Source organism: Heteronotia binoei, chromosome 7, assembly GCF_032191835.1.
Source record: "Heteronotia binoei isolate CCM8104 ecotype False Entrance Well chromosome 7, APGP_CSIRO_Hbin_v1, whole genome shotgun sequence".
In the NCBI taxonomy this organism is placed as follows: domain Eukaryota; kingdom Metazoa; phylum Chordata; class Lepidosauria; order Squamata; family Gekkonidae; genus Heteronotia; species Heteronotia binoei.
Window position 1 is genome coordinate 6950410 of NC_083229.1, and position 26055 is coordinate 6976464.

The 26055-nt window shown below is 50.6% G+C and overlaps 1 protein-coding gene across 1 annotated transcript; it reads left to right on the plus strand.

Moving 5' to 3' along the window:
• The first annotated feature begins 19867 nt into the window (after window positions 1-19867).
• ARC (activity regulated cytoskeleton associated protein) lies at window positions 19868-21142 on the plus strand. Its single transcript, XM_060242923.1, has one exon. The coding sequence runs from the start codon at window positions 19919-19921 to the stop codon at window positions 21140-21142; it is 1224 nt and encodes a 407-aa protein (XP_060098906.1). The 5' UTR covers window positions 19868-19918.
• The last annotated feature ends 4913 nt before the right edge of the window (window positions 21143-26055 follow it).

Sequence of the window (26055 nt, forward strand, 5' to 3'; positions counted from 1 at the left end):
ACCTTTACCTTTATTTAATAGAAATACCATTATGTCTGGTGCTTGTGGGGGCAAGAGTGGAAGGGCTTCTGGAGTTTTGGCCCCACTGGTAATTGCACAGTTCATCAAACGGAACTGTTTAGGATGGCATTTTAATGAAATGAATAAGACTGGACCCCCTGTCTCTGGAATTTAAGGCAGCCTTTGTTGTGTACATTAAGCTGCATTTGTTGAACCGTTCTCTCATTTTTCAAACTGCCTTTATTACATTGTTGATTGCGTGTCAGGTAATGCTTCACTGCATTGTTCTACAATCTTGTGAATTCCTGCTTTGGGGTCTGTTACGTGCCATGTTTTCTTTAGTACAACGATACCTACATTTTCAAGTAGCATTATACTCTTCTTACGGCATTGTTCTAACTGTCATCCAACTTGAGTATCACTGAGAAAGGTGGACCGTCAAGGGCATAAGCATCCAAACGTACCACTTGAGAGCACACAAAGCATTACATTGTGATTTTAATCCCAACAACAAGCCTGTAAGATCATAGAAGCATAGAGTTGGAAGGGACCACCAGGGTCATCTAGTCCAACCCACTGCACAATGCAAGAGATTCACAAACCCCTCCCCTAAATTCACAGGATCAGCATTGCTGTCAGATGGCCATCTAGCCTCCGTTGAAAAACCTCCAAGGAAGGAGAGCCCACCACCTCCCGAGGAAGCCTGTTTCACTGAGGAACCGCTCAAACGGTCAGGAAGTTCTTCCTAATGTTGAGCCGGAAACTCTGTTGATTTAATTTCAACCCACTGGTTCTGGTCCTACCTTCTGGGGCCACAGAAAACAATTCTGCACCATCCTCTAGGTGACAGCCCTTCAAGTCCTTGAAGATGGTGATCTTATCAACTCTCAGCCGCCTCCTCTCCAGGCTAAACGTCCCCAGCTCCTTCAACCTTTCCTCACAGGACTTGGTCTCCAGACCCCTCAGCATCTACATTGCCCTCCTTCTCATGACCTGCCTAAGTCACAGAATCAGCATTGCTGTCAGATGGCCATCTGGACTTCAAGGAAGGGGAGCCCACCACCTCCCGAGGAAGCCTGTTCCACTAAGGAACTGCTCTAACGGTCAGGAAGGCCTTCCTAAAGTTGAGCCGGAAACTCTTCTGATTTAATTTTGACCTGTTAGTTCTAGTCCAACCTTCTGGGACCACAGAAAACAATTCAGATAGGCTGAGTAACCCCGTATTGCAGATGGGATGGGGGGGCTAGGCAGAGAGTGTAGCCTCCAACGATCACCAAGGGAGCTTGCATGAAATGCGAGCTCCTTCCACCGCTATTAGACTCTCTTCTGGTCTTTGCTGTTTGTTCAGATGCACTCAAAGGTGGCATATGGCATGCCAAGTGTTGGCGAAGAAGAGGGTGGGGGGAAGATGCCAGACTGTCATGCTGGGTTGAAAAGTTGCAGATTCCCTCTTCTATGTGTGCATATGAAGTTCTGTCAAGTCATAGCCAACTGTCAAGTCATAGACAACTTTACTGCCACAGGAGGTGGTGACAGCTACAAGCATAGACAGCTTCAAGAGGGGATTGGATGAACATATGGAGCAGAGGTCCATCAGTGGCTATTAGCCACAGGGTATAGATAGAACTCTCTGTCTGGGGTAGTGATGCTCTGTATTCTTGGTGCTTGAGGTGGGGGGGGCAACATGGGAGGGCTTCTAGGGTCCTGGCCCCACTGGTGGACCTCCTGACGGCTACTGTGTGACACAGAGTGTTGGACTGGATGGGCCATTGGCCTGATCCAACATGGCTTCTCTTATCTTATGATTAACACATAGAATTCACTGCCACAGGAGGAGGTGACAGCTACAAGCATAGACAGCTTCAAGAGGGGATTGGATGAACATCTGGAGCAGAGGTCCATCAGTGGCTATTAGCCACAACATATTGATGGAACTCTCTGTCTGGGGCAAGTGATGCTCTGTATTCTTGGTGCTTGAGAGGGTACAGTGGGAGAGCTTCTAGTGTCCTGGTCCCACTGATGGACCTCCTGATGGCACTTTTGGCCATCTGTTTGACACAGTGTTTTGGCCACTGTTTGACACAGTGTTGGACTGGGTGGGCCACTGGCCTGATCCAACATTTTTTTATTTTTATTTTTTAAATTATTTTTATTTTATAAGATTTATATCCCACCCTCCCCTAACGGGCTCAGGGCGGCTGACAACAGTTAAAAACCACATAGAATGCTAAAAACAATATACAATAAAATCAATTCTATACATGGCTTCTCTTACGTTCTTATGTAAGTCCTTCTTTACCCAAAGGGTGATTAACACATGAAATTCACTGCCACGGGATGTGGCAGCAGCTACAAGCATAGACAGCTTCAAGAGGATATTGTTTAAACACATGGAGCAGAGGCTTTTAGCCACAGCATATTGTTGGAACTCTCTGTCTGGGGCAGTGATGCTCTGTAAGCTTGGTGCTTGGTGCTTGGGGGGGGGGGGCAAAGTGGAAGAGCTTCTAGTGTCCTGGCCCCACTGATGGACCTCCTGATGGCACCTGGTTTTTTTGGCCATTGTGTGACACAGTATTGGACTGAATGGGACATTGGCCTGATCCAACATGACTTCTCTTAGGTTCTTAAGGCAACCCCAGCTCCAGAGTCTTCTTTGGTGGCCTCCGTTCCAAGTACTGACCTGAACATAGCAACATAACATAAGAAGAACCCTGCTGGATCAGACTAGTGGTCCCATCTAGTTCAGCCTCCTGTCTCACACAGTGGTCAACCAGTTCCTCTAGAGGGCCAACAACAGGGCAGACAGGCCAAGGCCTTCCCCTGAGAAGAACATCAGGAGAGCCCTGCTGGGTCAGACCAGGGAGGGCCCATCTAGTCCAGCCTCCTGTCTCACACAGTGGCCAACCAGTTCCTCTGGAGGCCCAACAACAGGGCAGAGAGGCCAAGGCCTTCATAAGAACATCAGAAGAGCTCTGCTGGATCAGACCAGTGAAGGTCTATCTAGTCCAGCCTCCTGTCTCACACAGTGGCCAACCAGATCCTCTGGAGGGCCAACAACAGGACAGAGAGGCCGAGGCCTTCCCCTGAGAAGAACATCAGGAGAGCCCTGCTGGATCAGACCAGTGAGGGTCTATCTAGTCTAGCCTCCTGTCTCATACAGGGGCCAACCAGTTCCTCTGGAGGGCCAACAAGAGGGCAGAGAGGCCGAGGCCTTCCCCTGAGAAGAACATCATAAGAGCCCTGCTGAATCAGACCAGTGAGGGTCCATCTAGTCCAGCATCCTGTTCCACACAGTGGTCAACCAGATCCTCTGGAGGGCCAACAACATGGCAGAGAGGCCGAGGTCTTCCCCTGAGAAGAACATCAGGAGAGCGCTGCTGGATCAGACCAGTGAGGGTCCATCTAGTCTAGCCTCCTGTCTCACACAGGGGCCAACCATTTCCTCTGGAGGGCCAACAAGAGGGCAGAGAGGCTGAGGCCTTTCCCTGAGAAGAACATCACAAGAGCCCTGAGGGATCAGACCAGTGAGGGTCCATCTAGTCTAGCTTCCTGTCTCACACAGGGGCTAACCAGTTCCTCTGGAGGGCCAACAAGAGGGCAGAGAGGCCGAGGCCTTCCCCTGAGAAGAACATCAGAAGAGCCCTGCTGAATCAGACCAGTGACGATCCATCTAGTCCAGCATCCTGTTCCACACAGTGGTCAACCAGATCCTCTGGAGGGCCAACAACATGGCAGAGAGGCCGAGGCCTTCCCCTGAGAAGAACATCAGGAGAGTGCTGCTGGATCAGACCAGTGAGGGTACATCTAGTCTAGCCTCCTGTCTCACACAGGGGCCAACCAGTTCCTCTGGAGGGCCAACAAGAGGGCAGAGAGGCCAAGGCCTTCCCCTGAGAAGAATATCAGGAGAGCCCTGCTGGATCAGACCAGTGAGGGTCCATCTAGTCCAGCCTCCTGTCTCACACAGTGGCCAACCAGATCCTCTGGAGGGCCAACAACAGGACAGAGAGGCCGAGGCCTTCCCCTGAGAAGAACATCAGGAGAGCCCTGCTGGATCAGACCAGTGAGGGTCTATCTAGTCTAGCCTCCTGTCTCATACAGGGGCCAACCAGTTCCTCTGGAGGGCCAACAAGAGGGCAGAGAGGCCGAGGCCTTCCCCTGAGAAGAACATCATAAGAGCCCTGCTGAATCAGACCAGTGAGGGTCCATCTAGTCCAGCATCCTGTTCCACACAGTGGTCAACCAGATCCTCTGGAGGGCCAACAACATGGCAGAGAGGCCGAGGTCTTCCCCTGAGAAGAACATCAGGAGAGCGCTGCTGGATCAGACCAGTGAGGGTCCATCTAGTCTAGCCTCCTGTCTCACACAGGGGCCAACCAGTTCCTCTGGAGGGCCAACAACAGGGCAGAGAGGCCGAGGCCTTCCCCTGAGAAGAACATCAGGAGAGCCCTGCTAGATCAGACCAGTGAGGGTCCATCTAGTCTAGCCTCCTGTCTCACACAGGGGCCAACCATTTCCTCTGGAGGGCCAACAAGAGGGCAGAGAGGCTGAGGCCTTTCCCTGAGAAGAACATCACAAGAGCCCTGAGGGATCAGACCAGTGAGGGTCCATCTAGTCTAGCTTCCTGTCTCACACAGGGGCTAACCAGTTCCTCTGGAGGGCCAACAAGAGGGCAGAGAGGCCGAGGCCTTCCCCTGAGAAGAACATCAGAAGAGCCCTGCTGAATCAGACCAGTGACGATCCATCTAGTCCAGCATCCTGTTCCACACAGTGGTCAACCAGATCCTCTGGAGGGCCAACAACATGGCAGAGAGGCCAAGGCCTTCCCCTGAGAAGAACATCAGGAGAGCGCTGCTGGATCAGACCAGTGAGGGTCCATCTAGTCTAGCCTCCTGTCTCACACAGCGGCTAACCAGTTCCTCTGGAGGGCCAACAAGAGGGCAGAGAGGCCGAGGCCTTCCCCTGAGAAGAACATCAGAAGAGCCCTGCTGAATCAGACCAGTGACGATCCATCTAGTCCAGCATCCTGTTCCACACAGTGGTCAACCAGATCCTCTGGACGGCCAACAACATGGCAGAGAGGCCGAGGCCTTCCCCTGAGAAGAACATCAGGAGAGCGCTGCTGGATCAGACCAGTGAGGGTACATCTAGTCTAGCCTCCTGTCTCACACAGGGGCCAACCAGTTCCTCTGGAGGGCCAACAAGAGGGCAGAGAGGCTGAGGCCTTTCCCTGAGAAGAACATCACAAGAGCCCTGAGGGATCAGACCAGTGAGGGTCCATCTAGTCTAGCTTCCTGTCTCACACAGGGGCTAACCAGTTCCTCTGGAGGGCCAACAAGAGGGCAGAGAGGCCGAGGCCTTCCCCTGAGAAGAACATCAGAAGAGCCCTGCTGAATCAGACCAGTGACGATCCATCTAGTCCAGCATCCTGTTCCACACAGTGGTCAACCAGATCCTCTGGAGGGCCAACAACATGGCAGAGAGGCCGAGGCCTTCCCCTGAGAAGAACATCAGGAGAGTGCTGCTGGATCAGACCAGTGAGGGTACATCTAGTCTAGCCTCCTGTCTCACACAGGGGCCAACCAGTTCCTCTGGAGGGCCAACAAGAGGGCAGAGAGGCCAAGGCCTTCCCCTGAGAAGAATATCAGGAGAGCCCTGCTGGATCAGACCAGTGAGGGTCCATCTAGTCCAGCCTCCTGTCTCACACAGTGGCCAACCAGATCCTCTGGAGGGCCAACAACAGGACAGAGAGGCCGAGGCCTTCCCCTGAGAAGAACATCAGGAGAGCCCTGCTGGATCAGACCAGTGAGGGTCTATCTAGTCTAGCCTCCTGTCTCATACAGGGGCCAACCAGTTCCTCTGGAGGGCCAACAAGAGGGCAGAGAGGCCGAGGCCTTCCCCTGAGAAGAACATCATAAGAGCCCTGCTGAATCAGACCAGTGAGGGTCCATCTAGTCCAGCATCCTGTTCCACACAGTGGTCAACCAGATCCTCTGGAGGGCCAACAACATGGCAGAGAGGCCGAGGTCTTCCCCTGAGAAGAACATCAGGAGAGCGCTGCTGGATCAGACCAGTGAGGGTCCATCTAGTCTAGCCTCCTGTCTCACACAGGGGCCAACCAGTTCCTCTGGAGGGCCAACAACAGGGCAGAGAGGCCGAGGCCTTCCCCTGAGAAGAACATCAGGAGAGCCCTGCTAGATCAGACCAGTGAGGGTCCATCTAGTCTAGCCTCCTGTCTCACACAGGGGCCAACCAGTTCCTCTGGAGGGCCAACAAGAGGGCAGTGAGGCCGAGGCCTTCCCCTGAGAAGAATATCAGGAGAGCCCTGCTGGATCAGACCAGTGAGGGTCCATCTAGTCTAGCCTCCTTTCTCACACAGGGGCCGACCAGTTCCTCTGGAGGGCCAACAAGAGGGCAGAGAGGCCAAGGCCTTCCCCTGAGAAGAACATCAGAAGAACCCTGCTGAATCAGACCAGTGAAAGTTCTTGTAGTCCAGCATCCTGTTCCACTCAGTGGTCAACCAGTTCCTCTGTAGGTCCAACAACAGGGATCAGATACTAAGGCTGTAATTAAGGTTGCCCCTCCAGAAACCCCCAGGATAGGGCTCTTCCACCAGTTGTGGGCTATTTGCTTCACAAGGAAGGAAACTCCTTATTCAAATAATACACAGTCCTTCTTTATTTGGTCATTTCCAAGAAACAAATGAGGAGGGGGGAAGGCAAGAAGTCAAAATAACCATATTTAACCCATGTACACTTCATGATAGTTATCACCATAATAGTTCCGAGCCTTCAGTAAATTCCTCACTCTGGCTTCTGGGGAGAGCCTTTTCTGACAATCAAAATAAGATAACTTACGGATCTCTCACAGGTACCAGCTGTGACTAAAAGTGTTGTCTCCTCTCCCCCAAATTCTGCTCCGACTCTGAGGGCTTGGCTCTCCAGCTCACAATCTGCCTATTAGGCTACCTCAGGCTTAATTTACTGCAGCTGCCAGTTCTATCCTGCAAGGGTAAAGATAGAAGAAGACGACGACAATGATATTGGATTTATACCCCGCCCTACACTCTGAATCCCAGAGTCTAAGACCAGCTCACAAACTCTTTACCTTCCTCCCCCACAACAGACACCCTGTGAGACGGGTGGGGCTGAGAGAGCTCTGACAGAAACTGCCCTTTCAAGGACAACTCCTGTGAAAGCTATGGCTGACCCAAGGCCATTCCAGCAGGTGCAAGTGGAGGAGTGGGGAATCAAACCCGGTTCTCCCAGGTAAGAGTCCTTGCACTTAACCACTACACCGAACTGGCTCTCTGCAGGTCCACAGAGGAGGAATCGTAGAAGGCTTTCATCTGTTGTCACAACATTATATATCCTTTACAAAGGCCTTCCCTTGATGTTCCCTCCTGGCTCTAGGATTCAGAGGCTGAGTGCCTCTGAAGGTAGAGGTTCCCCTCAGCCACCACGGCTGGTTGCCACGGATAGACTTCTCCTTCACAATTCTATCGAATCCTTTTTTTTAAAGCTCTTTACTCCTGTTGCCATCACTGCTTACCTTCCAAGATCTGATTAGATCAGGCTATACCATGCCCCCCTCCATCCTTCCTCTATCCACTTATAAAAATCATAGGATCCTTGATCCTCCTTTGCATCTGGTTACCATGGCAATATTGCTGAGATTGTCAACAGGCCCAGGAAATCAAAGGGATTCACAATGAAAGGAGTGCCTGAAGGCCACGGGAAAACTCGTTGGGGAAGGCTCCCTAGATCACTGCCTGCCACTTACCAGCCCTCCACCTGTGTGGTGTCAATTGAGCTCCCCTCTGTCTGCTTGGGTTGCCAGCCTCCAGGTGTAGCCTGGCATTACAGATGACAGAGAGCAGTTAAGAACGTCAGAAGAGCCCTGCTGGATCAGACCAATAGTCCATCTAGTCCAGCTTTCTGTCTCACACAGGGCAGAGAAGTTAAGGCTTTCCCCAGTGAGAACATCAGAAGAGCACTGCTGGATCAGACCAATGAGGGTCCATCTAGTCCAGCCTCCTGTCTCACACAGTGGCCAGCCAGTTCCTCTGGAGGGACAACAACAGGGCAGAGAGGCTGAGGCCTTCCCCTGAGAAGAACATCAGAAGAACCCTGCTGGATCTGACCAGTGAGGGTCCATCTATCCAGTTCCTGTGAAGGACAAACAACAGGGCAGAGAAGCTAAGGATTTCCCCTGAGAAGAACATAAGAAAAGTCCTGCTGGATCAGACCAGTGAGGGTTCATCTAGTCCAAATTCCTGTCTCACAATGGCCAACCAGTTCCTCTGAAGAGCCAGCAACTGAGCTTAGAATCATAGAATCATAGAGTTGGAAGGGATCCCTAGGGTCATCTAGTCCAACCCATGCACAATGCAGGAAATGCACAAACACCTCCCCCTAAATTCACAGGATCTTCATTGCTGTCAGATGGCCATCTAGCCTTTGTTTAAAAACCTCCAAGGAAGGAGAGCCCACCACCTCCCGAAGAAGCCTGTTCCACTGAGGAATCGCTCTAATCGTCAGAAAGTTCTTCCTAATGTTGAGCCGGAAACTCTTTTGATTTAATTTCAACCCATTGGTTCTGGTCCTACCTTCTGGGGCCACAGAAAACAATTCCACACCACCCTCTAGATGACAGCCCAAGTCCTTGAAGATGGTGATCCTATCACCTCTCAGCCGCCTCCTCTCCAGGCTAAACATCCCCAGCTCCTTCAACCTTTCCTCATAGGACTTGGTCTCCAGACCCCTCACCGTCTTCGTCACCCTCCTCTGGACCCCTTCCAGCTTGTCTACATCCTTCTTAAATTGTGGTGCCCAAAACTGAACGCAAGACTCCAGGTGAGGTCTTACCAGAGCAGAGGAAAGCGATACCATCACATCACGTGATCTGGACACTAGACTTCTGTGGATACAGCCCAAAATTGCATTCGCCTTTTTAGCCACCGCATCACACTGTTGACTCATGAAGTCTGAGGCCTTCCCCTGATGTTGCCTCCTAGCTCTGACATTCAGAAAATTACACGATGTGGACTGAATATGCCCTGGGAGGCCGAGAATCTTGGGGGCTGTTGAGTGTCACTTAAAAGAAAAAGATACGAATGTAACCAGCCCGAGCCACTAGAGACTCTGAGATGAGGAGCTTTCAAGAGGATTTGTAATTTCTTCCTCCCACTTACCATCCTTCAAGGGGCCCAGCTTCTAAAATATTTATCGGGAAAACAGCGAGATACAAAATGCAGGCAGCATAATGAGAAACAAAATATGTATTTTGTCCGAAATGATTGGGGACCGATCATGCTCTCGAACACCACAGCGAATGGGTTGAAATGGAAAACAAGTCGGTCTCCGTTGACTCACAAGCTGCCGCAAAGCACCCACAAAACAGCTGCTGGGTGCAGCACGATAGGTCACCTGGCACCACGTTCAGCTTCTCCTGCTGCATTTTGGCATGCCAAGCACCCTAATGGTAGGACTGGAAGTCCGGGGAGAAAGGGAGGAGAGCTCTCTTGGGTGCATAGAGGGTATGAGTACAGCCATCAGGTATATTTTCCTGAATGGCTCCTGATGGAGTCCTCCACAGATTCCGTGCTCATTCACAGAGACGAATCCTTGGAACGGTATCAGATGATACAAGCAGAGAATTCTGGTAGAGCTCAGAAGAAAAAGATGATGATGATGATGATGATGATGATGATGATTATGATGATGATGATGATGATGATGAAGAATTCTGGTAGAGCTCAGAAGAAGAAGAAAAAGATGATGATGATGATGATGATGATGATGATGATGATGATGATGAAGAATTCTGGTAGAGCTCAGAAGAAGAAGAAAAAGATGATGATGATGATGATGATGATGATGATGATGATGATGATGATGATGATATTGGAGTTATATCCCACCTCCCACTCTGAATCTAAAAGTCTCAGAGCGGCTCACAATCTCCTTTATCTTCCTCCCCCACAACAGACACCCTGTGAGGTGGGTGGGGCCGCCACCTGTGACATACATGGTGTTTGTTTTATTGTATTTTATGGTTTTAGTTTGTAGTTTTTATTTATTTTAACTTTTGCTGTCATCTGCCCTGAACCCGCTCATGAGAGAGGGCGAAATACAAATTAACACAAATAAATAAGAAGAAGATATTAGATTTATATCCCACCCTATAGTCTGAGTCTCAGAGTTCCAGAGCGGCTTACAATCCCTTTTACCTTCCTCTCCACAACAGACACCCTGTGAGGTAGGTGGGGCTGAGAGAGGTCTGGCAGAGGTTGCCCTTTCAAGGACAGCTCTGTGAGAGCTATGGCTGACTCAAGCCATTCCAGCAACTGCAAGTGGAAGAAGATATTGGATTTATATCCCGCCCTCCACTCCGAAGAGTCTCAGAGTGGCTCACAATCTCCTTTACCTTCCTCCCCCACAACAGACACCCTGTGAGGGAGATGAAGATATTGGATTTATATCCCGCCCTCCACTCTGACGAGTCTCAGAGTGGCTCACAATCTCCTTTACCTTCCTCCCCCACAACAGACACCCTGTGAGGTAGATGAAGATATTGGATTTATATCCCGCCCTCCACTCCGAAGAGTCTCAGAGCGGCTCACAATCTCCTTTACCTTCCTCCCCCACAACAAACACCCTGTGAGGTGGGTGGGGCTGGAGAGGGCTCTCCCAGCAGCTGCCCTTTCAAGGACAAACTCTGCCAGAGCTATGGCTGACCCAAGGCCATTCCAGCAGGTGCAAGTGGAGGAGTGGGGAATCAAACCCGGTTCTCCCAGATAAGAGTCCACACACTTAACCACTACACCAAACTGGCTGTATTAACAACATCCTAAGACACTCAAAGGAAGTGAGTCTTCATAATACAAAGGAGGTGTGTTGTGTCTCTTCACAAAACCAAAAAGAATTGTGGTCTTTCAGGGTGGGTGGGAGAAGAAGCAAAAAAAAAAAAAAAAATAGCAGTGGCTGTACAAATTCCAGGAATTGCTAAAGGAATTTATTCGCATACGATATGACTGCCCAAAATACATACCCTTGGGTTCTAGATCCCATCAGTCTTGAACTCTTGCGAGAATGACATGGCCCAGGCTAGCTTGAGCCCATCAGATCATGGAAGCTAAGTAGGGTTGGCTCTGGTGACTACTTGGATGGGAGGTCTCCAAGAAAAAAACAGGACCGTGAGGTGGAGGCAGGCCATGGGAAGCCACCTCTGAACGTCTCTTGCCTTGAAAACCAAACACGGGCACCATAAGTCACCTGCGACTTGGTGGCAGGTTCCAACCACCATTGCACTTTGCTCATCACATTATAAGAAGCCATTGGACAAGGCAATAATGCTAGGAAGTGTGGGAGGCAGTAGGAAAGGAGAAGGAGGAGGAGGAGAAGGAAAAGAAGGAGGAGGAGGAGGAGAAAGAGAAGGGGGAGAAGAAGAAGGAAGAGAAAGAGGAGAAGGGGGAAAAGAAGAAGGAAAAGAAGAAGGAGCAGAAGGGGGAGAAGAAGAAGGAGGAGGAGAAAGGGGAGAAGAAGAAGGAGGAGGAGGAGAAGGGGAGAAGAAGGAGGAGGAGAAGAAGAAGGAGGAGAAAGAGGAGAAGGAGGAGGGAAAGAAGGAGAAGGAAGAGGAGGAGAAGGAGAAGGAGAAGAAGGAGGAGGAGAAAGAGGAGAAGGAGGAAGAGGAGATTGGATTTATACCCCACCCTTCGTTACCCAAAGGGCTTTCAGTGTGGCTTACAAATTTCCTTTCCCTTCCCCTCCCCACAACAGACACCCTGTGAGGTCAGTGGGGCTGAGAGAGCTCTCCCAGAACTGCTCTTGAGCAGAACCAGCACTGAGAGAACTTGCGGCTGGCCCAAGGTCACCTCAGCAGTTGCATGTGGAGGAGTGGGGAATCCAACCTGGATCTTCCACACACTTAACCACTACACCAAACTGGCCCAGCCTGAGATGGAGTGACTCACTCGAGGAAGCTGCTGCCCACACGAACAAGGCTGCTAACAACAGCATTTGGAGGGACATTAATTCATGTGCCACAAGTCAGAAGCGACTGGATTGCACTCGGCACTTGAAGCTGCTCGTGCCGAATCAGACCAGTGGTCCATCAAAATCGATCTTGCCAACTCAGACTGGCAGCAACTCTCCTGGGTCTCAGGCGGAGGTCTTTCCCATTACCTCCAGCCTGATCCTTTTACCTGGAGATGCCGGGGATTGAACCTGGGACCTTCTGCAGGCCAAGCAGATGCTCTAACACTGAGCCACCGCCCCTCCCTTAGTCTGACTAAATGTAATTTTTTCCAAATAAAGGGGGGGGGGTTACTCATCAACTCAAGTTCAGAGCAATAAAACTCCACCTTTTTGCCTGCACAGAGGAGAAATGGATGCTTGAAGGTGGGCCCGAACTTCTAAGCGAACAGGGTGGGAAGAAAACAGAAGAAAGCAGTTGCTGTGATATCACACCCCGCCACTGCCCAATGCTTACAGGTGCTTCTACTCCAACGGATTGGGAGCATCAGGGGTGGGATTCTAGCAGCAGCTCCTTTGCATATTAGGAAACACACCCCTGATGTAGCCAATCCTCCAAGAGCTGACAAGGCTCTTTTTGGTAAGCTCTCGGAAGATTGGCTACATCAGGGGGTGTGTGGCCTAATATGCAAAGGAGCTCCTGCTAGAATTCCACCGCTGGTGAGCATGAAGCAATTCCTTAAACTCGGTGCTGACAGATACATTCCATGATATACATCACCAACAAGGGTTGCCAACTTTGGCTTTGGAAATTCCTGGAAATTTGGGGATGGTTTTTGGGGAAGGGAAGTAGTTCAGCAGGGATACCATTCCATTGAACAGGGGTGGCCAAACATGATTAACGTAAGAGCCACATAGAATAAACGTCAGAAGTTAGAGAGCTGCAAGACATGAATGTCGGATGAGGAAGGAAGGAAGGAAGGAAGGAAGGAAGGAAGGAAGGAAGGAAGGAAGGAAGGAAGGAAGGAAGGAAGGAAGGAAGGAAGGAAGGAAGGAAGGAAGGAAGGAAGGAAGGAAGGAAGGAAGGAAGACTGCAGATTTATACCCTGCCCATCTCTCTGAATCACAGACTCGGAGTGACTTATAATCTCTTATATCTTCTCCCCCCACAACAGACAATCTGTGAGGTGGGTGGGACTGAGAGGGCTCTGACAGCAGCTGCCCTTTCAAGTACAATGCCTGCAATAGCTATGGCTGACCCAAGGCCATTCCAGCAGCTGTAAGTGGAGGAGTGGGGAATCAAACCTGGTTCTCCCAGATAAGAGTCCACACACTTAATCACTGCATCAAACTGGCTCTGTAAGGAAGGAAGGAAGGAAGGAAGGAAGGAAGGAAGGAAGGAAGGAAGGAAGGAAGGAAGGAAGACTGTAGATCTATACCTTGCCCATCTCTCTGAATCACAGACTCAGAGTTACTTATAATCTCCTATATCTTCTCCCCCCACAACAGACAACCCGTGAGGTGGGTGGGGTTCAGAGGGCTCTCACAGCAGCTGCCCTTTCAAGGACAACCTCTGCCAGAGCTATGGCTGACCCAAGGCCATTCCAGCAGCTGTGAGTGGGGAATCAAACCTGGTTCTCCCAGATAAGAGTCCACACACTTAATCACTACATCAAACTGGCTCAGGAAGGAAGGAAGGAAGGAAGGAAGGAAGGAAGGAAGGAAGGAAGGAAGGCTGTAGATCTATACCTTGCCCATCTCTCTGAATCACAGACTCAGAGTGACTTATAATCTCCTATATCTTCTCCCCCCACAACAGACAACCCGTGAGGTGGGTGGGGTTGAGAGGGCTCTCACAGCAAGCTGCCCTTTCAAGGACAACTCGTACGAGAGCTATGGCTGACCCAAGGCCATTCCAGCAGCTGTGAGTGGGGAATCAAACCTGGTTCTCCCAGATAAGAGTCCACACACTTAATCACTACATCAAACTGGCTCAGGAAGGAAGGAAGGAAGGAAGGAAGGAAGGAAGGAAGGAAGGAAGGAAGGAAGGAAGGAAGGAAGGAAGGAAGGAAGGAAGGAAGGAAGGAAGGAAGGAAGGAAGAAAAATAGATGGGGAGAAGGAGGGAGAAGTGGAAAAAAGCAACTTGAACTTTGCATGCCTTCTCCAAGCTGCTGGCTTGCTTGGCTTGGAGAAGTGATTGAAAGAGCTCATGGCATCCCCAAGCCAGCCAAAAGGCCACTTAGGGGCTTCGAGAGCCACGCAATATGTGGGAAAGAGCCACGCGGATTTCCCGAGCCACAGCTTGGCCCCTTCTGCCGTTGAATCTGCACTCTGAAGCTGCATTTCGTCCCAGAGAACCGGCCTCTGTCGTCTGGAGATCTGCAGCCATTCCAGCAGAACCACCTGGGGATTGGCAGTCCTAACATCAATTCGCAGTTTTAGCAAATATTGCAGCATTGACAGATACTGAAGATTCCAGTTTCAGGCCAGGCCAGTTCCTGCCCCTGTTTCTCTTGTTACTGGTTCCTGCCCACCCCCACCCCCCTCCAGTTGTTCTCATCCGCTATCCATCTGCCGGATGATGATCCCTTCGCTTCTTCCCTTCAGCATTTCAGCGCCAAGTTCTCCTCCAGGGGCTCTGTAGTCTCCTCCCCTGACTTCCGGCTCCTCTCCCTTCTCCATCTATGCACCTTCCTTTTATTAGAACCGTTGCCATGGCATCTTCATTAGCCAGACAGCTCCCAGGAAGCCAAAAAGGAAACCCCTTCTCCTCCTCTCCCACCCTGTGCAAAAAAAAAAACCTGAATTGCACCAGAGGGAATTGGAATTCTGCCAGAGAAAAAGCTGGAAAGTTGGACTGAAAACCCTGAATCTGCCAGAAATGTCCCCCCCGCACAGTTGAAAATGTTTTTTTTTTCTTCTGCTGGAGATGGGTTTGCATATTTAGAAGAAGAATTGCAAATTTATACCCCGCCCTTCTCTCTGAATCAGAGACTCAGAGTGCCTTACAATCTCCCATATCTCCCTGTGAGATGGGTGGGGCTGAGAGGGCTCTCCCAGCAGCTGCCCTTTCAAGGACAACCTCTGCCAGAGCTCTGCCTGACCCAAGGCCATTCCAGCAGCAGCAAGTGGAGGAGTGGGGAATCAAACCCAGTTCTCCCAGATAAGAGTCTGCACACTTAACCACTACACCAAACTGGCTTTAATGAAGATTAAAACATGGAATTTAAAGTAAAATTATAGCATACCTTGCCTGTCATGATGCTATCTTATTTTTAATCTTATCTGAATTTATTATTCCATCTTTGGACCTACTGCGGTACTGATGGATAGAATGCGCCCAAAGGAAACCGCCACCTGTGACATACATGGTGTTTGTTTTATTGTATTTTATGGTTTTAGTTTGTAGTTTTTATTTATTTTAACTTTTGCTGTCATCTGCCCTGAACCCGCTCATGAGAGAGGGCGAAATACAAATTAACACAAATAAATAAGAAGAAGATATTAGATTTATATCCCACCCTATAGTCTGAGTCTCAGAGTTCCAGAGCGGCTTACAATCCCTTTTACCTTCCTCTCCACAACAGACACCCTGTAAGGTAGGTGGGGCTGAGAGAGGTCTGGCAGAGGTTGCCCTTTCAAGGACAGCTCTGCGAGAGCTATGGCTGACTCAAGGCCATTCCAGCAGCTGCAAGTGGAAGAAGATGATGAAGAAGAAGATATTGGATTTATATCCCACCCTCCACTCCGAAGAGTCTCAGAGCGGCTCACAATCTCCTTTACCTTCTTCCCCCACAACAGACACCCTGTGAGGTAGATGAAGATATTGGCTTTATATCCCGCCCTCCACTCTGAAGAGTCTCAGAGTGGCTCACAATCTCCTTTACCTTCCTCCCCCACAACAGACACCCTGTGAGGTAGATGAAGATATTGGATTTATATCCCGCCCTCCACTCCGAAGAGTCTCAGAGCGGCTCACAATCTCCTTTACCTTCCTTCCCCACAACAAACACCCTGTGAGGTGGGTGGGGCTGGAGAGGGCTCTCCCAGCAGCTGCCCTTTCAAGGACAAACTCTGCCAGAGCTATGGCTGACCTAAGGCCATTCCAGCAGGTGCAAGTGGAGGAGTGGGGAATCAAACCCGGTTCTCCCAGACAAGAGTCCACACACTTAACCACTACACCAAACTGGCTCTTAATTCGATGGTGATTATTATTATGATTAGGGTTTGTAGAATCTTTCGGGCTCAAGTGCCGTGTTCTACTGGAGAAAGTTTTTCTTCCAGACGTTTCGTTCTCGGCTGCGGAGAACATCCTCAGTGGCGTTGCAGCCGGAGCAGGCGCTCATACCTTCTTGGCTGCTGTGCATTGAGCAGCAGCCAAGAAGGTCAGAGCGCCTGCTCCGGCTGCAACGCCACTGAGGATGGTCTCCGCAGCCGAGAACGAAACGTCTGGAAGAAAAACTTTCTCCAGTAGAACACGGCACTTGAGCCTGAAAGATTCTACAAACCCTAATGTTGTTACCAGCCATGAGAACCTGAAATCTTTGATTATTATTATGCTTAAATACTAACTAAACTTTCTAAGTATGTATTCTGTAGCTTGACCAAGAAATACTAGATATTATGTTGGCTAAGGATAGCATTATAGTACCTCAACAAAGTTGTAAGTATATAAGTGTTATTATATCTCCTTGGATGATTATTCTTTTTAACATATGAATTGCCATATTCACTCATGTTTATTGGCACTTACAGAAGCTTAAATTTGTTCAGAAAAGACTCGGGCAATTGTAAATTCTGCAAGTACTTTCAACTGCTTTGGAGTTTTTTGTTTTTCGGTTGAGTTCCCTTTAGTATATTTATATTTTTTGTATTTCTGTCCTCTTGAAGGACTACTGCGATTGTTCTGGCAATAATTATAACGCAGGTTAAAATAAATAAAACATATTTGGGGAAAAAAACCCACATTAGATGGTGATCAGGACTTCTGACCGCGCCACCGCCTTGAGGGGGGATCAGGGGTGAAGCCTTCCCGATGGATGCCATATTCGGCATCCAAATGCCCCCTATTTTCATGGTCTCATGGAAAAAGAGAGCTTCACAGCTCAGTCAAACCCCGCAGAAAACTTTGCAGCTCTGGCTTCCCTCCCCAAATCATCCCACACTCCACTCATGATTCACATCTCCCAATACCTTTCGGGACTGTCATGAATCTGGGCACCCACAACCTGAGTCCTGGAGCAAAAAAAGGCAGCCCAGTCCCAAGAAGGCTCACGCAGGGTTGGGGGGGGGCAAGAACCCCCGGGGTAGCGATTTCTAATGAGGAGATCCTCTCCAAGTCCCCCAAAGGCACAGTATTTGCAGAGCGGGGGTTTCGGAAGGTCACTGCATCATCCCCCTCGCCAGCCCTGCTGAGTAAGCAAGCTCCACACACGCCCCGGCAGCAGCCCCCGCGCCTTGAACTGCCTCAGCCTCATCACCACCCGAGCTGTCTGTCATCTTGGCAAGTCCTCCAAGCTGAATGACGGGCTGGAGTTCCGGAAGGGGGAACTCTACTGCCTCTTTCGAGAAAGAGGGAATCTCTCTCCCTTTTCTTCCCTCTGCCGGTTATATAAGCCCCCGGTGTCCTTTTATGGCGCGCCTTCCTGCTTTGGAAGGAGCGCGGCTTTCAGCTGCTTCCGTGGGCTGAGCCGGGCGATGATGAAGAAAGCCGCTGATTCAAGCTTTAGGGACGGGCAGGCGTCCCGAGGGCGGGAGGGTTGGTGGTGCTGAATGGACTGCAATAAATCCCCGATGGGTAGGACCCCCCCCCTACACACACACCATCGACCCATTGCCCCCTCCGCCCCCAAACTCGCGCACACCGCCTTGCAAGTCAACCCCAGCAGTGGTCATCCCACTTTCCTCCCTCTTATTTACAAAAAAATAACAATAACGCACTTTTAAATCACCCGCTGACCTCTCCTAGCCCTTTAGCTAAATAACAGCACAGGCAAGCGGGGGTGGGGGAGAGAGAGAGAGCCATGTAATAGCTGGTGGAGGGGGGGGGCTCTCCTTCCTCGGAGGTTTCGAACCAGAGGCTAGATGGCGATCTGACAGCAGTGAGGATCCTGTGGATTCAGGGTTTGTGAGTTTGAGTCAACCTTGGGCCGGCTACCTGAATCCAGCTTCCGCCGGAATCGAACTCGGGTCCTGAGCGGGGAGTTCAGTGGCTTTACCGCTCTGCGCCACGGGGCCGCTATTTGCTTTCACGTTTTCACGGCAGACCTTTTTTACCGGGTGGCTGGCCATTGCCTGCGGCCCCGTGGCGCAGAGTGCTGAAGCAGCAGTACTGTGGTCTGAGCTCTCTGCTCACGACCTGAGTTCGATTCCAGCGGAAGCTGGGTTCAGGTAGCCGGCCCAAGGTTGACTCGGCCTTCCATCCTTCCGAGGTCGGTCAAATGAGTCCCCAGCTTGCTGGGGCAGGGGGGAGTGTAAAAGACTGGGGAAGGCAATGGCAAACCACCCGGTAAAAAGTCTGCCGTGAAAATGTTGTGAAAGCAACGTCACCCCACAGTCGGAAACGACTGGGGCTTGCACAGGGGACCTTTCCTTTCCCTCCTTTGTGAGTTGCCCGCATTGTGCAGGGGGTTGGACTAGACGACCTCTGGAGGTCCCTTCCAACTATGATTCTACGCGAAAAGGCCGGCTTTGGTCCGTGGTGTATGGCTGAGCGAGCACAAGGCGCTGAAAAGGGCTGGAAATCCCAGCTGGGTAGGACGGAACATCCCCCCCCCCCGCCGTAATTACCCCCTCTTGCCCAAAAAAAACCCCTTGCGTTTACGGCGCAGCAACGAATCCCATCCGTGCCAAATTGCACCCCCCCCCATCCCATTAGCTAAATAGCAGCACAGACAAGGGCCACGTGCCGCGCGTAGGGCATGGATTTGTCCCTGGGGGACTGGCCGAGCGAATGCATGCAACACAATGCATGTTGCAGTTGAACAAAGCAGGAGTCAAGTGGCACCTTTTAAGACCAATCGATGTGCTCACTGCGCTGGATTCCTCGTCTGACGAAGTGTGCTTAAGAGCACACGAAAGTTGACGTTCTGAATAGAAATGGGTTGGACTTAAAGGTGTCGCTTGACTCCTGCTTTGTTCAACTGCTTCAGACCAACACGGCTGCCCGCTTGGATCTAACGCGTTTTGCAATCCAGGGTTTTGCACAGGCAATGGTTTTTTCATAATCAGCCCCCCTTGCAGAGGGACAAACAGTCCGAAGAGGAAGAAGTCCCTTTCCCTCCGCTCTTTGGAGAGAGGGGGGGGGAAAAAAAAAAAAGGTAAAGCGCGTGACTCATCCTTCTCCCCCCTCCGAGCTGCCTCCCTCCCCGTCCCTTCGTAGCGCTTCTCGCCTCCAGGCGGGGGCCGGCGAGGGAGGCTTGCCAGGAGCTGACTTTGCCACCGAACGCTCCCCGCGTCCAATCAGCAGCGACATGCAGATGAGCCAAGAGGCTGGGCTACGCCCACAGACTGAGCTGCCTGCCGTATAAGTAGGAGACCGGCGTGAGCTGCAACCAGAACACCGACAGATCGGAGAATCGCTCTGGTTTTTTTGCAGCTCCAGCGAGAGGCGCAGGCAAGAGAGAATCGCCCACTTGTTAGCCTGAACTTCTCCGGAGTCTTCTCAGAAGCCGGCAGCGAGCCGCGGAAGCCGCTGATAGCCTTTGCAGCTGACGGAGCTCTGCAGCTCAGGAATTTACAGAGCTGAGGAAGGATCCAAGCCTGAAAAGATTTCCTTTCTGATTCACTTGGACTTTGGTTGTAGAGCTAGAAGATTTGGACAGCGAAGCTTTTCTGGGGGTGACTTCTGATTCGGTTGTGTTTGTTTGGGGGGCAAAAAAAAAAAAGTCAGAGAGGTAGTCTCCAAGGGGCGTCAAGGCCAGGTTTTGTCTGTAGTAGCTCAGCCATGCAGTTGGATAACGTCAACCCCGGGAACCTCCACTCTTTCCAGGGCCACCGCGGAGTGGCCAACAAGCCCAATGTCATCCTCCAGATAGGCAAGTGCAGGGCTGAGATGTTAGACCATGTCAGGAGAACCCACCGGCACCTCCTGACCGAGGTGTCCAAACAGGTGGAGCGGGAGCTGAAGGGCTTGCAGAAATCGGTGGGGAAGCTCGAGAACAACCTGGAGGACCACGTCCCCTCCGCGGTTGAGAACCAGAGATGGAAGAAGTCCATCAAGGCATGTCTGTCTAGGTGCCAGGAGACCATAGCTCACTTGGAGAGGTGGGTCAAGAGGGAAATGAATGTCTGGAAGGAGGTCTTTTTCCGCCTGGAGAAATGGGCCGACCGCTTGGAGTCTGGAGGGGGGAAATACTGCCATGGGGAGAACACCAGGCAGACGGTCTCTGTCGGGGTTGGAGGCCCAGAGGTCAGGCCTAGCGAAGGAGAGATTTATGATTATGCCCTAGACATGAGCCAGATGTATGCCCTGACTCCGCCTCCATCCGTAGATGTCTCTGTTGTGCCTAACCCCCACGACTCCTACCAGTGGATCACTGTCCCAGAGGACACCCCACCTTCCCCGGTGGAGACCCAGGTTTTCGAAGACCCAAGAGAGTTCCTGACTCACTTGGAAGATTATTTGAAACAGGTCGGGGGGACTGAGGAGTATTGGCTCTCTCAGATCCAAAACCACATGAATGGCCCCGCCAAGAAATGGTGGGAGTATAAACAGGACTCGGTCAAGAACTGGCTGGAGTTCAAGAAAGAGTTCCTGCAATATAGCGAGGGCACCTTGACCCGGGATGCCATCAAACAAGAGCTAGATCTGCCCCAGAAAGAAGGAGAGCCACTAGACCAGTTCCTCTGGCGAAAGAGGGACCTGTACCAGACCCTATATGTCGATGCCGACGAGGAGGAAGTCATCCAGTATGTTGTAGGCACCCTCCAACCCAAGCTGAAGCGCTTCCTTAGCCACCCTTACCCCAAAACTTTAGAACAGCTGATCCAGAGAGGCAAGGAAGTGGAGGGCAACTTAGATAATTCGGAGGAGCCCAGCCCCCAGAGAACTCCCGAGCGCCAACTTTGTGGCTCGGTAGAAAGCTTGCCTCCATCATCTACCGTCAGCCCTGTTGCTAGCGACGGGACCCAGCCCGAAATTTCTCCTCTTCCGGCCACCGTGATATGAGCTCAAGATATGAGGTAGCGTCCATTCCACAAAGGGAGTCAGTGGCTTATTTAGGGAGGTGGTTTCCTCTCACCAGGAGACTGCAGCCAGAATGGGTCTGAGAACGTTCTCAGTCCAATGGCCCGTAGGAGGGGCATTGTTATTATTATTTTTTTGTTTGTGAGCAGGCCATGTGGAGAACATGGCTCTCTTGAGTCACTTGAGGTCGTTCAAGCTGGAGAACGAAGGGTACTTTGAGGATTTTTTTTCCCAAAAAGAGAGATGCCATTGCAAAGAATGGACAATGTTACAAAAAAGGTCAATTCTTTCTGGCAAAGGGCCACCGAGCTCCCTTGGGCACCCGTTTCCATGGTCTCGAGATGGGCGCAATAGGAGGAAATTCCTTCTCAGCGACCATCTGTCCTTCCTTCCAGTGCTTTTTCCTTCCAGACTTGTCCCCCTCTTTCAAGAAACTCCTTGAGATGACTTTTATTCATCTCTGCTTGGGCTCTCGCTAACTCCAAGGAAGCGAATTGCTTGCTTTTTATCCATTCTCTTCCTTCTGTCAACTTTTCGTTGACCAAGAAGGGAACCTTTTGGAAAGTTTTAGGAAGACTTGAAGAACTCCATCTGGAGTCTCAAGCATCAAATTAGAGTTGCTTAGGTGTGTCTTTTTTTCTTCCTAAGTGGGTCTTCTGGATTCTCTTTGGCTCTGACCTGATTTTGAAGCTCTTCAGCTCCAGAAAAAAGACATTACAGGGGTTAGATTCCTAAATTATTTTTTTGGGCGGTGTGTGTGGGGGGTCATTTCTATACAAACACAACCTGATTTCAGAGATCATGCCACAGTCTGCTCAGCACCAACGCAGATCCACTAAGGCAGAGGCGGATCGACTTTTTCACCGTACGAAAGATCGGCCGAGTGTTTTGGTAACACAGAGTTTCCGAAACTGTGAGGGTCCTCGGAACAAAGGTCTTGGGAGAGGAGCAACTTGAATGGTGGATGGTCTTCATCCTTCCAACCCCAGTCCGACTGCTCAAAGAAAGACTGCCAAGAACGCTCGACCCCAAATTGCTTTCCTCATGGCTGAGAGCCGGAAGACCCCCACGAGAGATGGACTGCGAGATACCTAGAAAGAGCGCTAAAGCCAAATCAATGCTGTGAGAAGTTCGCAGCGCTCTCTAGAGTTGTGGAACCTGGGAAAGACCGCACGCTGTGCTGACCAACGATGTGGAGAAGAGCAAAGGGAAAGAGAAATGGCAGGAGAACTGCACCTGATGTTATTTTAGTAAGAGAAGTGGCAAAGATCGGCTTCCCAAGATGCTCTGCAAACCTTTGGGGCGCACGTCCTTCCCAAGGGTTACAGGTAAGATGACCCCTACTTGTTCTCGTCTACTTCCTCCCCACCCCCAGATGTAGAGGTTAGACCTTAAGCTCAAAAAGCCAAGTCTAGGGCTGAGAGGGCAGTTTGGCATCGACTGAAGTCAGAGACTGTTATTCTGAAGCTGAGGATGGCCAGTTAGGGAAACATCAAGGTGCCATTTCAAGACAGCACGTCTAGACCATTGTCCATGACAAATAAGTAGAAGAAACTGATAAAATGAGCAGAGATGTGACTGGAGAAATTCCGGCTGGGAGGGGGGGCGTGTGGTCTGAGATGACAGAGATGGGTCTGAGAAGGGTTGAAATTAAATCAAAAGAGTTTCTGGCTCAACATTAGGAAGAACTTCCTGACTGTCGGAGCGGTTCCTCAGTGGAACAGGCTTCCTCCTTGGGAGGTGTTGGGCTCTCCTGCCTTGGAGGTTTTTCAACAGAGGCTAGATGGCCATCTGACAGCAATGAAGATCCTGAGAGTTTCGGGGGAGATCTTTGTGGGTTTCCTGCATTGTGCAGGGGGTTAGACTAGATGACCCCGGAGGTCCCTTCCAACTCTATGATTCTATTCTATGACAGAACCCATCTAACCCTACTTTCCACACGAATGAGAAAGTCAGCCCTGGGAGGGACCCATATCTAGTCCCACCTCGCTGCCTTGGGGTGAGAAATCGGGATGCTAGAATGCTTTCCATGTCTCCTGGGAAAGGACGATGGCTCAGTGGTAGAGCATCTGCGTGGGAAGCAGAAGGTCCCAGGTTCAATCCCCGGTCTCTCCAACTAAAAAGGGTCCAGACAAGTAGGCGTGAAAAACCTCAGCTGGAGACCCTGGAGAGCCGCTGCCAGTCTGAGTAGACTATACTGACTTTGATGGACCCCGGGTCTGATTCAGTAGAAGGCAGCTTCATGAGTTCTCTCCATTGAGAGATCTGGGCCAGAGCTTTTCTTTAGGCATGTGCCCTTCCGGCTAAGAGGAACGCGGAGGGTTTCCAGTGAGCCGGCTCCATGACTGCTGTTTTCTAAAGCTCCAGAAAGTGAGAAAAGAGGGAACTGGGTCAAAGGGACGTGGCGCCTCCCCGATTGCTGCCTTGTACGTAAGCGTGCATTCAGCTGTGATAGCACACTGACAGAGCGGTGCCGTTTCAGAAAGGGGGGGGGGCTCTCCAGGGGAGGAGACGAACAATGTCGAACGCGAGGTATTATGTGCAGCTGAAGAAGGCTTGGCTCACAGTGCCATGTTTTGTGTTTTTTGTTTTTCAGCAGTGACTCATCCTTGGCAGCAGCGGCGAGCAAAAGCTCTTCCCGAATTGCACAGAGAACGCCGGTGAAGGCGGAGAGGTGGGCTCAGAGAATCCGAGCGTGCGGCCGGACGTCAGAACCCCGACGCTTCAGCGGCTCCTGTTGAGAGAGCACCCGGAGAAGGTAATTAGACTTCTCGGTTCCAGCCTCCCCCCTACCACGGGTGTTAAGTTCTCAGGGCCCAGAAAAATGAAATGAACACATGAGATCGATGCCTGTTTTTTGGGGGGAGTGCAGCTTTAAAGATCAGCTATATTGCTTGCATCCCCTGATATTTTGATGCACTTTGGAGCATAAGAACATTAGAGAAGCCATGTTGGATCAGGCCAATGGCCCATCCAACACTCTGTGTCACACATAAGAACATAAGAGAAGCCATGATGGATCAGGCCAATGGCCCATCCAGTCCAACACTCTGTGTCACACAGTGGCCAATATATGTGTGTGTGTACACAAATACCTCCCCCTAAATTCACAGGATTTTCATTGCTGTCAGATGGCCATCTAGCCTCTGTTTAAAAACCTCCAAGGAAGGAGAGCCCACCACCTCCTGAGGAGGAAGCCTGTTCCACTGAGGAATCGCTCTAACCATCAGGAAGTTCTTCCTAATGTTGAGCTGGAAACTCTTTTGATTTAATTTCAACCCATTGGTTCTGGTCCTACCTTCCGGAGCCACAGAAAACATTTCCACACCATCCTCTAGATGATAGCCCTTCAAGTACTTGAAGATGGTGATCCTATCACCTCTCAGCCGCCTCCTCTCCAGGCTAAACATCCCCAGCTCCTTCAACCTTTCTTCATAGACTTGGTCTCCAGATCCCTCACCATCTTTGTTGCCCTCCTCTGGGCCCGTTCCAGCTTGTCTAGATCCTTCTTAAAATGTAGTGCCCAAAACGGAATACTCCAGATGAGGTCTTACCAGAGCAGAGTAAAATGATACCATCACATCACGTGAACTGGACACTATACTTCTGTTGATACTGCCCAAAATTGCATTTGCGATATCCGTCCTACTAGATATCTGTATCACTCTGTTCTCTTCGTTCATGAAGCCTAACCTTCATTTTTCATTGATTCCAGGACATTCCTTCCCTTCTGTTGCTCGAGAGCCAGCTCCTTGAGTTTCTGAGTCGTCGCTTTGGGTGAGGAAGAAACAGCCGTGACGAAAAGTGCAGCCCAGAAAGGTCAACCTCTGGGTGGCAGCATTGCGCCAAGGTAGCCACCATAATAAAAGGGGTAGAGCAGAGGCCCAAAGAAGGAGCCATGAAGACCACAACAAGAAGAATCTGGTATCTGAAGTACCATTTCCAACCCAGGCAAGACTCAATGGACATCAAGAGCCATATGTTATTTGAGGATGGGGGCTCTGGAGAGGTTGGGCTTCAGCTGTTCCTCCAAGAAGTTCTTCCATGGTTTGGGCTTCATCTCAGTAAGGGGAGCCGATATGCCGGAGCGGAGGTCTGCTGAAGCAAAACATCTTCTTCCCTGATAAACCTCTCCCAGAGATCAATTCTGAAGTGTATTCAGAGCTCTCCTGCCCATGTGGACAGTTGAAACGGACATTTCAGTTCATGAAAACGTCTGTGTCTGAATGATATTGACCCGTACCCAAAACGATGGTGCGATGTTTTGTGAATGAGACATGTTCATCTTCTCCCACTGGGCAGAAATGGGACGCGGTTTCTTTTCTTCGTTTCGGCGCTTTCTTTCTTTTATTTGTTTCTCAACCCGGCTAGGAAAGTCGAAAAAGGCACGCCATCGTAGGCTGTGCAATGAGCAATTCTTTTATTTGATGTTCAAAGAAGTCGTACTTCCTATTCTACCTGTCAAACAGGTTGGAACGGAGATGGGTGAGGGGTTGTTCTTATCTCTTTCCAAAACGACCTGGCCTTCTGCTGTCACAGAGGTGTGGGGGGCATAAACATGTGCCAGTGTCCCAAACGTTACTGTATTCGTGATTCTGGTGCATTCTGGGTCACTAGTTCAAACTCAACTGTGGGGACATGACACACCGACAGCCCCAAGAAGAATGGGCCAGGGCAGGACTGTTATGGATCGAAACAAGCACTAGCTAAACATCTTGGAGAACATGACCTTGTGAAAGCTCCAGTGGTCCAGGTTATCTTCTTCCCATCTCTGTTTCCCTCTAATGTTACAAACATTAATTGAGATGGTGACTGATTTGGGGAAGCCTAGTTTCTTCTGGGGTTCTCTGGAGAACTAACCCATATGACTGCTTGGATCTTGAATATTTCAGTTG

Excerpts from the sequence above, each read along its gene's own strand:
- ARC (XM_060242923.1), top strand. The coding sequence starts at position 19,919 with ATGCAGTTGGATAACGTCAACCCCGGGAACCTCCACTCTTTCCAGGGC.